At 39.0% G+C, this 15761-nt stretch overlaps 1 protein-coding gene across 1 annotated transcript in view; it reads left to right on the top strand.

The window, feature by feature from the left end:
* The window catches only part of TRPC6 (transient receptor potential cation channel subfamily C member 6), a gene marked incomplete at both ends in the record, with an annotated part of 105249 nt that overhangs the window by 56888 nt on the left and 32600 nt on the right, over positions 1-15761 (top strand). Inside the window, one exon of the mRNA XM_082304994.1 lies at positions 8144-8918. Coding sequence (XP_082161120.1) covers positions 8144-8918 — 775 coding nt within the window. The remainder of the gene's footprint in view (positions 1-8143; positions 8919-15761) is intronic.

Here is a 15761-nt window from a genome sequence, read left to right as displayed (position 1 = left end):
GGCCTTAACCTCACCTAATCAGGTAGGATTCTTTTTTAAACAATGGAAAAATGTAGGTGCTCCACATGAAAATTTATGATACCCTAAAATAAATATTAAAGGTAGACAGGAGAATTCTCTCTCCTTTATCTACAGAGCAGATCAATATGACTAATTTATACTAGAATCCTACTGTTTCTATGGTAGAAGTGAGATGAGTGGAATATCACCCTATATAATTCACAAAATCGACCTTACGTGCTTAAAGTGGAAAATACAGTAGAGACTGTGTGACCCCTGCTGCTCTCTTGCATTTAATTTCTTATTTTGTAGAACTCCTTCCTGTAATGTGGTATCCAAAATGACAGCATTCCAGGCTTGGTCATGCTGGCTCGTAGTAATAAGTAGTAATAAGTACAGTCATTTAGACTGCATTTCCCCAAAGTGCATTAATAATCTGTTGCAAAAAAAAGTTATTCAGTAGTCTGGGAAGGCTCAGGTTTCAAGTGGCTTTAAGACTTATGTGGCCAGAATCTGTGACAATAGGTGCTAGCATGGGCATCTTTTTGATAAAAAATGGACTGGAAAGACCTTCATAAACTTGAAATAAATGTAAGAACATCAGAACATAACAGGACCGAACATACTCTTCTGGATCATCAAATTACTTTCCCTGCTCTTGGAGGCAATCAAATATCTTCTATTCTTCTTAACAAACTCCTGAATTAATATTTACTGTGTGTATCTAATTAAGCAGAAATAATAAAGTAGAATAATTTGCCTTTTCTGTTATAATTAAACATATTTGCAGTCTTGTGCTGCAGGAACCGGTCTTAATTATAGACCCTTAACTTTAATTAACTGTAATTGCAAATGAGCAAAGCAGGAAGTTTATTTCATACATATAAAATACACTGATGCAGGCAAAATGGATTACAGGGAGATTCTAGAGCTCTGCATCACACGTGCTACAGTCCAGCAAACAATGCAAAAATCTTCTATTTCATTCTGTAATAAGTTCTATTCCAGAATCATAGAATCATAGAATCATCAAGGTTGGAAAAGACCCTTAAGATCATCGAGTCCAACCATTAACCTAGCACTGTCAAGTCCATCACTATACCATGTCCTCGAGCACCGTATCCATCCGTTCTTTAAATACCTCCAGGATGGAGATTCGACCACTTCCCTGGGCAGCCTGTTCCAATGCTTGACCACCCTCTCGGTGAAGAAGTTTTTCCTAATATCTAACCTAAACCTCCCCTGGCACAGCTTGAGGCTGTTTCCTCTCATCCTATCACTTGTTACTAGGGAGAAGAGACCGACCCCCACCTCACTACAACCTCCTTTCAGGTAGTTGTAGAGAGCAATAAGGTCTCCCCTCAGCCTCCTCTTCTTCAGGCTAAACAACCCCAGTTCCCTCAGCTGCTCCTCATAAGACTTGTGCTCTAGACCCTTCACCAACTTCGTTGCCCTCCTCTGGACACGCTCCAGCACCTCGATGTCCTTCTTGGAGTGAGGGGCCCAAAACTGAACACAGTACTCGAGAAGATGAGTTAGTGTCTAGGGAATGCATGTACTTAATCTTCCATTTAAGCAATGATTTTCTTCTAAATAGAGGCAAGGAAAGAGGAAATGCTGCTGGACAAACAGGCTAATTCTAAGTATTCTTCACTAGCAATGATTACACTTTGTTTTGATAAATTATACTGAATGTATTGCTGGAATAGAAATATAATTGGTTTCTATTATTTGAAAAATGAAAGAGAAAGTGTTTAATGAACTGGAGGTTTTGGCTGGTTAACTGAAGTTCAGTTGACATCTCAAGAAAAAATAATGACTGTGATCCTGTTGAAGGGTTGTTTCACTTTATAAGGATCGAATGCTAGCAAAATAATTTTATACTGGATTAGTTTTGCAGGGCAGATAAAGATATATATTTTAAATCAATGATATTGTTATTGTCAGTTTAGATAAGATCTGAATCTACATTGAATGCATCTTTATTTTTTTGAAGGAGTTTTAAAAAAATATGATATTTTTATGGGCTGAATTTATTGTCTGTTAATTAACTTCATTATAAATTATTTAAATGATGTTTAGCAGTAAATGATTGCTGTACACATCATGAAGAAAGAAGCAGTTCAAGACAGCTCAAGACAGTTTGCCAGCATGCTGCTCAATAGGATGGTTTCCGCATTTCAGATTATTGCGCTACTGCAATTCAGTGATTAGTTTATTCAAAACTGCGAAGCCAATGGGGAGCTAAGAAAGCTGGAAAACCTGTTTCCTATGAGTAAAAATTCCCCCAGTTGCTATGCACTTTAAAAGGTGATAGAGAGCAGCCTTGCAATGACATCTGCCAGCTCCCTCTGTACCCCTGGATGCAAGGTTTCAGGATTGTGGGTCCGGTTGGCTTAATTGTAGCCCAGGTCAGTCTTCCTTGAATGTAGGTGATGCTTCACTCTGCTACTTGGCTGGAGACCTCTGAGGTCTGCAGGAAGACCTTACTGGTGAAAACTGAGGCAAAGAAGGTATTGAGTACCTCAGTCTCACCTATGTCCTTGGTCACTGGGTCCACCAGTCTGTTGGACAGTGGGTCCACATGAATTTCCTTAGCCTTCCTTTTGCTTCTAGTGTACTTTCAGAAGACATTTTTGCTGGTCTTCACATCCTTTGCTACTTTTAACTCCAGCTGAACTTTAACTTTCATAACTCCATCTTTGCATGCGTATGTATTGTGTCAAGGTTTCTGCCAAAAGTGAGAATCAGAAGGATAAGGATAAGCAGTAGAGATGGGTTATTATCATGAGTTGAGCAGGTGTGGGGAATTTAGGCTATTTATCTTAGGCTAACATAAACATACCTAATGCTAACCATTCTATACGTGGTAGATAATCTGCAAAGAGATGGAGTTGCTGCTCTGAATCCTGGTCTCATGGTGTCTGTTTGCCTTTACTGACTGTAGGAGTTGGAGAGATTAACCTCATTAAACTGAACTCAGTCTTTGCGAACACTTCCCTTGCTATGTAGGAGATGCAGCATGCCTTTTTGGATAGGACATATTAGCAGGAGGAGCTTTCATGTACACAGTCACAGCCCACATGGAAGGAATGGGAGAGAAACTGGTTGAGTAAGGATTGAGGGAGATAGAACCATGATACCAGTTGGAGCAAAACAACAAATGTTTCTTAAAACATGGTGGTTTGGGTCTTTAGAATGAATTGAGGTGAAATAAGGTAGAGGAAGCATAGATGCTCTGGGGATTTCTAAGGTGAGAGATACTGCAGTGACTTTTGTTAGAAGATGGTCATCACATCTTAACGCCTGACGAGTCCATGGAGAGGGAAATTGCAGTAGCCGCGATGAGAGTTAGTAGAAGCACAGGCAGTAGAAGTGCAGATAAGGACACTTATAGCGGCTGATATGCTGACATCTGCTTGTGTTAATTCAAATCTCTCAAAGTTTTCCTTTGCTAAATGTAAGAAATAGATTAAAGATCAGTACATGATAGACATCGGTTACTTTACTCATTGCCTGCTCCTGCTGCCAGTTGAGTCAGCTGCAAAACTTGTGCTGAGAAAATGTCAACACCTATAATGGCTTTTATTGAGCAGAGTAAAGAACTATGGAAGAGGCTTAATAGCTTCAGAACTGATCAGGATATAATAGAATTTTTTACTTTAATTTCATTAATTGGACTGGAAACTCAAACCTGCATGATGTGTCATTAACTGCTGTAGAACATGTCCTGCTATTCCATTTCAGCTGGAGTTCTCTTACTCCATGGCAAACACTGAAAAGAAGTACCACTCGTTTGAATAATAAAACTTGCATTTTCTTATTGTGATAGTGCTTACATTTGACATAAAACAACTTAAAGAGAAACTGAGCAACTGGTACTACAAAAGAACCTGACTGTAACAGTTTATTCAAGTCAAGAGCTAAATCGCACAGTGACTTCTCAGACAGAGATGGATGTTTTCACCTTTTGCTACCCTAACTTGCTTAGCCCTGTGGAATCCAAGCAGCATTGCAGCTTCTACTGTAAAAGAAGTGGTAACAGGAGACACAAGTCAAATATAAGTCAAATGAACAGTTGACTATATAATATCAAAGCAATCTAAATGATGGAAGCACAGTTATAGCTACATGTAACTATTACATATCATAATAAGTTTAATTATTTGATATTTTGTAATAAAGAGTTTTTCCAAATTGTTAGCAGAGAATCATTTCCTCTTCTTTCAAATAACACAAAATATTTAAATGCCAGCAGGGCAATATTTAGTTCTATGTGTAAATTCCTTTTAAAAGCGAACTTTTTTATTAGTAATAAATACAAATCTTATGAACTGTGGAACTGTAGCTCATAAAAAAGCTATATGCTCTTGTTTTTATATTTATCCTAGTTTTCCTGTATATATGGGTTGAATCTTGTAAGCTTGCTATATTCTTCTAAACTGATATCAAAAGTATTCCTTTTTAAGGTAATCACTTTAGATGTCACCTTTCTTATCTATATTTCATCTAGAAATGCTGGTTTTGACCAAGCCATGCTTTATTCTTCCTGTTTGTTTAGGGCTGCCTCCTATGGTGATGTTACTAACTGCTTGCATTTCTACACTCAGCTATAGAATGCCAAAAGGGCAAAGCAGTATGCATCAAAGAAACAATATGATTGTTCATTAAAAAGGCAGTAGAAGAAAAGAATAATTAAAAAAACATTTATATATCTTACTGACAACTGTCTGACCCAGGTATACTTGCTTTTCCAAATATCTCCTAAGAAGGAGTGGCAATTCACAATTCAGTGAACTGCCATGATATCGCATTTGTTACAAATCTTAAAAGCAGTACAGTCAAGGTTTTTGTATCCATTTTTAAATAAATTTATGTTACATTAGAGAAACTTTCATTTTTATCAGTTAAGCTCTAAAACCAAACCATGTTTAATTAAATTTGGTAGAAGCATACATGTACAAGATGCGTAACTACAGTATGTATTTGTTTTTACTTCAGCTCTAGTTCATTTCACAATAAAAATGTATTTTTTTCCAAGCATTGCACATTTTGTATATACAAGGGCAATGGTGGATGAAAATCAGTTCTGATCAGTTGATCAGAATCAACTAAACACTTTCTCTCAAAATTTTATGATTATTACACTGATCCTCTTTTTTCCAGGAAGCCATAAAATTCAAGAGAAAGAGACATATAGCCCAATTTAAAACCCTTGACTGTAGGATTAACTTCATTGGCATATTTAAGTCCTTTATTTTTTTAGAACTAACTCTGTTGTGGAAATTAGGGAACTTGTCTCCCTGTGGTCCTGCTATGGTCATCTCTTAAAAGTTATTCAGTGCATAAATCTTAAAACCCAGCAGGTTTTAAGATTTCCCCTTACATTCTTTTCTTTCTCATTTTTCACCCCTCATCTTGTCTTTAGCTTCCTTCTCTTTCCTGTCTCCCATCTGATTTTCAGCCTACCGATACACTCTCATATTCCATCTTTGAAGAAACTTTTCAGAACTACGTTACAGCCCTTTAAGATATAACTTTTAAAACTGGGGAGTCTGGCGTCTGCTTTCTCTGCTGTGATCTCTCCTTTCTACCATTTCATCCCCGTTCCAATTTAGCACACACATTTCCAGTTAAACACTTGTACGTATATCAAAAGACTGGCTTCTATGTGGTGAATTTCAGTTTTTGGCGCCAATATTATCGCCGATACCAGTAACATTTTCATTCTTTCAGTTTTCATGGTTTCTATTAAACCTCTCCAAAGGCTGTCTTTTCAACAAATATGAATATTTTTTCTTTTAAAATATCTGGAAAAATGCATGGAAAAATTTCAATATAGCATATTCACCTTTAAGACATTAATGTATATCCATGCTCTCTCATATGCTTTGAACCCACAGTAACTTGAGATAGCCGTCGTAGAGATCTTGAGGAGTAGAAGAGAATGGGATCTAACTTTATTCCATATTATGAAAATAGACATAGTCCAAACTAAGACTGTAAACTTGCCATTGTAGCACAGTATTAGTTGTGTCTGAATACTGAACAATGTTATAGTTGATGTATTCCGCATTCCATACCTGTGATTATCTTGCAAAAAAATTGTCATTTTGGATTTAAGACTTGGGTAATTTGAAGCATTTCCAATGCTGCAGAGGACTATATCTCTGGAACTGAGAAGGCGAGAGGCAAAAAGGAAATTCATACTAAAGTTAAATATAAACAAACTAGAAGAAATAATATCTTGTAATGTTACTTTCTGTGAAGACATTTTGAGTCACAAAGGACTGATTGTTTTGTTCTCATTTAAATACTTAAATTCATATTCATTAGTAAGTATTTAATGAATAAAATATTGCTCGTGGTTATTATTTTGTGGGAAATACTGGAAGTAGTGGAGTGTATTTGAGCATATGGATGTAAAGAATCATTAAGCTACCATTCAAAAAGAAAAAAAGATGAAGTTGTAGTGAATATTATGTAGTTTAGCAGAGTAATTCTAGGAGAGAAAATGATTTGCAATTGAGTTTCTATTGAGGACTAGGATCTCAGTTGACTGAAATAAGTAATGAATTAGATTTTCTTCTTGTTAAAGAGAATGTAGCATATTTTGTAGCATTCCTCAGCAAACTTAGCTTTGATATGGTTCACTTTATGTTTTGATAATTAAATAATTATTAATGAAGCAATTAATAATTAATATAAGAGGTGAGGAATGGCTGAGGGTTTCAGTAGTAGAAGAATGAGCAACATTTCAGGTCTATCACAAAGCAAGAATTGGCAGGGTTTGGTGACAAGTCACTGAGTGGAAGAGTAAATAGGGTATCAAGGTTATGAACTGTAATAATGAAAAGGATGGTGGAGACAGGTGGTAACAGATGTTGTACAATGTAGTCGATAGGCTTTTATCTTGTACAGATTCAATTTATAACTGAGCATTCAATTATAGATGTCAGAAACGCATCAGCAGGGTGAAGAGGTGAAACCAAATCCAAAATGTAAGTTAGATAGTTGCTGAAGCAGTGATGGCAATAAGAATAATAAGAGCAAGTGAAGTCAGCCTGCTTGCTTTTCTGAGGCAGAAGGAAATTTAGAGAGTTTCCACGCTTGTGTTCCCTGCTGTGCTCTGCAGTCCCTCATCCCTCGTCCCGCGACTGCTGACTCCTTTCACACCGTGACTTGTCTTCACTCTGAGCTGTGACTTAGCACCAAAGCAGACCAAGTAGAGAGCTTTGGGTGAATGGCATCCTGAGGGGATGGCTGCTTTCAGAAGGGCCGCCTGAGGGCACCTAGGCTCATGTGGTGTCACTGGGGCTCTTCCTACCAGCTCAGCAGATGTGCGCTATTCTCACTGTATTGTGATGTTGATACCAGCTGTCTCTGGACTGAGGCAGTTATTGCATGTCATCACTACTCTCCAGGTTATCTATCTTTGTATTTAAAATACATATTTAAACAACGAACTTGAGATCTGATGTTCTTCTTTTTGATACTCGGTTGTTCCAGTGAAGTCCTTCAAATTATCTGCTAGGTCTAGCAAAGGTGTCAGAAAGTAATACATTCATCCAGAAAAAACGTAGGTTCGCTCTTGAAGCAATTCTCAAACGTATCTGAATGTTTTATGTTGAAAATATTCTTGTAATCAGAAAGTGAAATCTTGGCATGTAAAAATGTTATAATGCTTTTGTCTTTCCTAGATTAAAATAGGAAGCACTTTTTTCATGAAGTGACCATACATGTCAGGGGGATATATGGGATGCCAAATGATGATGAGTAGTTTGGATAGATGAGTGCTGGAAAAACAGAGAGGGATTTCTGTGTAAACCTGAGAAAGAACCTTACCTTTAAAACTGTTACTCTATCACCTATGTAACATGATGCACAATCCAGCTTCACTAAAAATTATGCAAAAACTGTGGAGGATGAAATAAGGAAAAAAGTGTAGTCTTAAATTATGATTGACTAGGGCTTTTTCTTCTTGTTGAAATAAAACAAGTTCATCAAAGTCAAGGTTTCTGGTCTCCCTGCTGCATTATAAATATGTAGCAGATAAATGATTAAAATATTTTTATTAATTATTATTTAAAACAGATACGCCCTTGCATGCAACAGAACTAATAATTTCTCTATTTCCCCACAGCCGAGGCAACGAGAACAGACTAGCGCTACGACGGCAGACCATTCTCCGGGAGAAGGGGAGGAGGCAGGCCGGTCGAGGGCCAGCGTATATGTTTAATGACCACTCAACAAGTCTTTCTCTTGAAGAGGAGCGCTTTTTGGATGCAGCAGAATATGGAAATATTCCAGTGATTCGCAAAATGCTGGAAGAATGTCCCTCACTCAATGTGAACTGTGTGGACTATATGGGGCAGAACGCCTTGCAGCTGGCAGTTGCCAATGAGCACCTGGAGATCACAGAACTCCTGCTGAAGAAGGAGAACCTGTCTCGGGTTGGGGATGCCTTGCTTTTGGCTATTAGCAAAGGTTATGTTCGGATAGTGGAAGCCATCCTAAACCATCCTGCATTTGCCGAAGGCAAGAGGCTTGCATTGAGTCCTAGCCAGTCGGAGCTCCAGCACGATGACTTCTATGCATATGATGAAGATGGCACACGGTTTTCCCATGATGTTACACCAATCATTCTGGCCGCTCACTGCCATGAGTATGAGATTGTCCACACTCTGCTGAGAAAAGGAGCTCGGATCGATAGGCCACATGACTATTTCTGCAAGTGCAGTGAATGCAATCAGAAACAAAAGCATGACTCTTTCAGCCATTCTAGGTCCAGAATCAATGCCTACAAAGGTCTGGCCAGCCCTGCTTATCTGTCTTTGTCCAGTGAAGACCCTGTAATGACTGCCTTAGAGCTCAGCAATGAGTTGGCCGTGCTTGCCAACATTGAAAAAGAGTTTAAGGTGAGTAGAGGGATACCGATTCTAACAGACACAGAATTGCAAAGTCAAATCAAAGGTCTTTCTCCCATTCCTTGAACAGCAAGAGATCAGCATCATCTTCACAAATCAGCAGGATAACGTGGGAAAATGAATAATTGTTTAATGAATGGGAAATTTAAGTCTTTGGGAATGTCTTATTGCTCTGTGCATATTGTAATTCATACTGCTTATGTAGAAGGTGCCAGTGAACTCATTTTCCACTTCCTATCAGGCAGGATAGTAAGGGAGTCCCTTCAAACCCATGAGTGAAGCTGGCTTAGGACAGATGAAAGAAGAGACTGAAGTGGGACACTTTGGTCACTTATGCAAGCCAAATTGCATGGTTCTACTAAATCCTCATACAGTCTCATTATTTTCTTGTAGTTGGACTGATGCTTTCTCACAATGTTTTACAGTAATTTACTAAAAAGACTCTTAAGTAATGTCATTCTTGCCCTTTTTTAATGTGTTGCTTTTCTCTGGTGTTTCTACTAACCTCTTCCTCTTTTTTACTTATTCATGCCTAGTTATATGTGAACTCTGTGAAGTTAAAGACTTTTTCAGTGTTATGTAGAATTTTTAATGTTACAAAAATGCATGATTAAAAAGAAAAAAATAGTTGAGACCCAGAGATTCAAGGCCACTTAGATCCTTGAAGCATGAATGTTCTTTGGGGTTTTTTTTAATTATTTAGATACAATGTTGCAAACATACGAAAATATTTACCACAGTTTATTTGTGTTAAGACAGTAAGAATATAAACTTTTTGTTCTCAGTAAATGCAAAGTCAGGCCTTGTGCCAACATGAGCAGTGTTAATTCTGACTTCAGTTAGCTAAAATCAGTTGGACTGGGTTTACCTTATGGGACCCTGTTGAAAGCAGATGCTAGTCTATGATACTGCTGTGACAGAGCAAGATATCTAGACTTCACTAGCAGGGGATCAAACCCCCTCCAAAGCAGTAAGAAAATAATTTCCAACATTGTGTTAGGAAGAGTTTGAAGTTGCCATGATCAATATTTAATGTTAATCTTCTTAGCAGTGGCACAGTTCTCAAGGCTGTGAACCTGTCTCTGCTCAGCCAACCTGAGCTGAGATGCTGCAATTCTGAATTAATTACTCCTGTCTTGTCCTCATAGGTGTACCTTTGTGGCACCAATCTGTTGTTGGAAGCTGAAATATTTCTTGGAGAGGGAATGTACGAGGACTTCTTAAAAACAGCAGCTAAACAACTGAAATAGGAGCAGAGGAGAATTTTTATTTTATATCAATAAGACCAAATTCTGGGAAGGGCATTTCAGCTTAAAGCGGAGGATGAAAGGCTGCCCCATGAAGTCCCTGGCAGAAATCCTTAGGACCTCAGTGGACTGAGATTTCATCCAGTGCTTTCATGTACAGTTCAGAGAAGAGTATTTAAACATACTCTTGTTTCTTTCTCTTTAGCAGCTGCTGAAGATGTGAACAAAAGGACTTGATTAACTTAAAGGGGGGTAAATTTAGAACAGAACAGAAAAACATTTTTCATACACCATAAATGCAGCCTGTTAAGTTCACAGCTATGTTGAGATAAATAGCATGTCTGATTTGTAGGGACTGTATAGCTCTGTTTACTGAAGTTGGAGCGACACAAGCTAAGATTATTATAAAGATAAATAAAATCATCATCTGGAACTGTCAGCAAGAAGTGTCCTTCAAATGTATGCTGCAGTACACAACTGGCGAGGTGAACTAGGAGTGCAGTGTTTGTCCCTGGTGCCGCCAGGGCAGGGAATGGAACACACAGGTGAGAAAAGGTGGGCTGGTTCAGAAAGCAGGCTTCTGCAGCCTGCCCTGAAGTGCCACGAGGAGGTCCGTCCTCAGCGTGACCTGGCTCATGCCTGAGTGACTTTTGGGTTTTTAGTTCCTCTTTTGCCTTAGTTGCCTCCTCTAAAATTAGAGCTCTAATTCTAGTGTAGTGTTGTATAAAGAATTACAACAGAGATGTTGAAGTACTGTCAGTAGATACAGGAGGCTAGACAGAGACACAGCAGCTCCATATTGCTGGGCATTAATCAGGCTCTGCTGGGGACGTATGTACTATTTAGAGTAGAGTGAAGGTGAACAGGAACAATGAGGAGCAGGAGCACAAGGCAACACAGAAATTTAACTCTCCCTTAATTTAAGGTTTCACCAGGAGCAGGCGGCTGGCAACATAAGGTCTTTTGGGAATGTTTTTGTAGGTACTAAAATCATGTGGTGGTTCTGGGTAAATATTAAAGACAAGGGAGTACATTTATATGTGCATTGATGAGAGTTAACATTTACACTATTGATAAGTGATGACATTTACAATATCTAGACAGGCTGGGGGCTTGACGGAGAAATACCTGCCTTAGGTTCAGTGCAGCCAGTAGGAAGGCTGTGTGTACAAGCTGCAGGAAACGGACGCTGTCGTCTTCACTGAGCCCGGGCTTGTTTGTGCTCCTGCAAGCTCATACCCCTGCTTGCAGCAATTCATCTAAAAATTCTTGCCCTTACTTTATTTCAGGAGTTTGCTACAATTATCCAGATAGTGTAGTCCCTGCGTAAAAATGTAGTTTTCATAAAAATGTTTTACGTGTGTTAGTGTAAAAAAAATAAATATATTTTTAATGCATAAATTAGCTGGACATGGCAAATCTTTAGCTTCACCTAGGGTTTGCCTGAGCCATTTGAAGTATTTAAAACCTTGCCTAAAGAAAAATTGAACTTTCTAGTAATACACTGTTTTAAAAGTGACCTGTTTTATAGTGCTGAGAGGGTATTGTTTCAAGGGAGCTTCCTAGTGGGTGCCTACAGCAACCAGTGGCACAGACAATTCCCAGGTCTTCCTCAGAGGCAATGGAAAGGGTTGATGCTGAACTGTGATGCTGGTTGCTTCATGACTGTCTTATAAATTACTTCTCTCTCCTGTCTTACACCATCAGTTAAGCTTAGAGATAACATTGACCATGAAACTGTGATTCACGCAGAATAGGAAATGCCATAATCAGTGGAAACCACTGTTCTCTGGAATAAACGTCTGTCTGCTTCAAACCTCTAGCAATGGTATCTAGCATTACATGCCTGTTACATTTGGTTGCAGGTATTGTTTTACAAGTGTTTTGGAGGATCATTCTTTATTAGGAGTGAAAATAGAAAAAAGTAGATGACTTCTGAAGGAAGACTAACTGGACAGATGTGTTAAGCAAAGTGTAGGAATATTTCTCTACCAAGCAAACAGCTAATTCAGGCTTCCTGAGTAATTCTGAGATCTTCAGGATTTTCTGAACACCATTCAATTTAGCTTTTTATGACATGGCTAAGTGTGCAGCTTTACAAGGTTTGATACTATGTAGAATAGTATAGATACTATTTTGGGGGATTGCGCTTGTATTTTCTGTCATCAAAATTGTTTGCCCACCCTAGAGCTAATATCTCTACTATGTCCATAAGGATGTAGATGATATCTGACAAATGTTGTCCTGCAGAGATGTGGCCTGGAGTTTTGAGAGGGACAGCTGTGGCCCAGTGCTGTTCAAAATGGATAAGATTTGCATCTAGTACAGAGTCCACTGCAGCTATAATGGCAACACACTGTTTTATTGTTTAACGGGATGGAGTGGAAAAAGGTATTTTTAAAATAAATGTAGATATGTCACTGTTTGCTGTAAATTAACACCCCTAATAAGGTAATCTGAGTTTGCTTTTCCGTTGAGAAGCAAAATTCAATGTATCATCTCAAAGTCTGATTTTCTGTTTGTTTTCATTTATACAACCCCCATTACAGAAATCAGGTCCCAGTCTTCACTACGGGTATTGCCAGCGCTCTAAGAGAAAAGTTAACATCACTTTTTAGTGAAGAAGAGCTGAGGCACTGAAGGAATAAGAGCCACCTTTGTAAGGGGAATAATGTGTTTATCTACCTACTAGGATGCCTAAATCTAACATTTACATTCATAAGGCGCTGTGAAATCCTAAATCCTCATATAGCAGTACCCGTGTTTCTGGTCTTGGCCTCTACAGTTCACTAGGCAGGGCCAGGACGTGGTTTAGAGCACTGCTCCATCTCATCTGTGGGGTTCAGCGTCAGCCTGCGTCCTGAGAGCGTTTCCATCCCAGGCACAGTCTGGGGGACAGCAGGAGCCTGTGACTGGTCACAGGAGGCTGCGTGGAGAAGCCCTCTTCCTTCTGGGAGAAACGGCTGTGTTGATGCTCTTCTGCTCTCCTGGCCATGCTCTCCTGCTTACATGGTCAGAGGTAAGGCAAATCATGGTCAGCTGAAGTTTTCAGAGTGACTGTGGCCTGCTTGCTCCCTTACCGGGGACACCGAGACAGTCTGCGGCTGCTCCTACCACCAAGGGCAGGTGACCCCTCTCAGCAGCAGCCACTGTCACCCCCACCCCTCCTGTCACTCCTCTGCCACCAGCATCTTGTTCCCCTGGTTCCTCATCCCCCACAGCACTCACCCCAAATCATCACCTTCCTTTTGCAAAGTGGGAGCAGCCAGTGCTGCCCCCTTGTCCTTGGTGTGCCAAAATTTGGCAAAATCGTGTTTTTCTTAAGCTGATGAGGAGCCCTGAACCAACGTTGTCACATGCGTAAAATCAAGCACACACGTTCTTTATTGCAGAATTAAGGGCTGATGCTTTTTAGAGCCTCCAACTGTAATTTAATTACTAACTACCTTCTCAAGTCTCCCAGGACTGGTTTTTAAATTCATTAAGTTTACAATTTGCAGTAAAGGAGAACTCGTGGAATTATCCCTGTGCCTTTGGCCATTTTCAAAAATAAGTTAATAAACAAATTACCACATTCCCTTGGCTCACATTAATGGTAAGAGACGTGAGACTCTGAGGGAGGAGGAGGCTTCTGTGCACGTGTGACAGAGAGACACTGAGAGGTGAAGAAGAGTGTACTGATCATTTTTGCTGTCACTACATGTTTAAGTAAGTGGACCAAAGAGACAAGGGGCAAAAGGCAGCCTGTGCAGTAGTCTCTGCAAGTTAACACACTTGATTTCTTAGAAACAAAGTTGCTCAGCTAGAGCTGCCTTCCCTGTGTTCAGACTCTGACAAATCTTTCCGTAACAGTGTAAAAGACATTATCATCCCATCTGTCCTGCATAACCTTCCCTGAAAAGATAAATTCTTCATAAGGGAATGCATCTCAAGACAACAAACTGTGAACCGGAGCAGGGATGTGCGTTGCCTTCAGCCGACTCTGCTGTGTTACAACCATCCTGTGCCGTGGCTGGGGCGGCGGCGGCGGTGCTGGGCACCGCTCCGTTCCCCAAAGCTCATTTGCTGTAACCTGACCACTGAGGAGATTTCAGCTCAGCTGCCACCACCGATCACAGCTGTGGCAGTATTTCACAGGAGGGGAAGCTGTTTTATTACATTTGCAAATGAGAAACCGATGGAGTTTATGGATGAATTTACTGGGTGCTAAAATACACTGTAATACTGTGTACAGAACCTAAATTCAGAAAGGATAATTCTGCAAAGTGTGAATGGGGGTATCTGGCTATTTTTAAAAGCGTCCATTAAGTATTCATTTTGGTAAATAGGACTACACTCAAAAAAAAAATCATATTCTTCATTAGAATAAATTATCATATATGATTTTTGTTTTGAGACTACCCAGAGGCATTGGACTCCACTGTGGAGTAATGGTCTCCTTACATACTATTTTGAAAATCCATATCATGTCTCAGTAACCAGAGCTGGAAAATACTGATGAAGAGTGTGTGTGAGTGTGCATGTATGTATGTATCTTCTACCAGAAAATGCGCGCATACCAATATATTACAAATATATTACAATATTTTGTAATAGTTATTTGAAGGCCAAATTATTTTGTTCCTAAACTTATTGAAAAATATTCCTTTTTTCCTTTGATGTTCAAGGGTCAGATATCAGTTTGGAACAGTTCATGGTACCTAATCTTACAAGGGTGCATAGGTTGACTCTATGTTTCTCCTTTGTGAATATCAAATGGCTACTTTTCCTTTAACTTTGAAGAGGACATTTATGTATTAAAATGACTGAATACTGAATCTTATCTTAGCTGCTGCTATAAAAATGAAAGCCAAACAGGTGGTGATATATTACTCTCAAAAAATGTCTGTAGTGCCAAGAAGTCAGGATTTTGGTTAATCTCTATTGTTATTCTTCTGAAGAGAGGGAAAATAAATAATGCAATAATAAAACATACAGCATGTCATGAAGTGGTTAGTTCTAGTATTTAGCTTCTGTTGTCTTTGTAGAGAAATGACATTACATTTCCTTTCTCTTTTATGACAGATCTGAGCTATCTTGCTTATGTTACATTATTAAAACAATAAATCACTAGCAGTTTTATGCAGACATACAATAGTGTCTATAACTATTTGTCTGTGAATGTTTGCATCCATCTAAGTAAAGTGAAAACTTGGATGCAATCCTTTAATATATCCAAGTAATAAACTGGTGTTGTGGTGTTGTGGGTAATAAAGCATAAACATGCATGAAGTACACCCTCGGCAAATAAATTAAGGTATTCTGTATACTCAAAATAATGGTTTCTCTTCCAGGGTATGCATTAGATAGCAGTTAGTATGAAGGAAGTAATTAAAAAGAAGGGACCAAAGAGAGACTAAGAGTGGGAGAAGGGGGAATGCTATGAACAGACCAGAAGAGGGGGAAATGTGTCACTGTAATAAAAGCATTCATAGAAAGTTACTTTGAACATGAAATAGAGACTACATGAGCCGTCCTGTATGGTGTGGGGTGGTTGGGTTTTCTTTATTCTTTTGTTTGGGAAAAATTCTACAGTAATTTCATCTCT

The sequence above is a fragment of the Platalea leucorodia genome (assembly GCF_965183815.1).
Source record: "Platalea leucorodia genome assembly, chromosome: 2".
Lineage (NCBI taxonomy): Eukaryota > Metazoa > Chordata > Aves > Pelecaniformes > Threskiornithidae > Platalea > Platalea leucorodia.
Note: the sequence above shows the minus strand (reverse complement) of the source record. Positions and strands in the feature narration are given on the sequence as shown.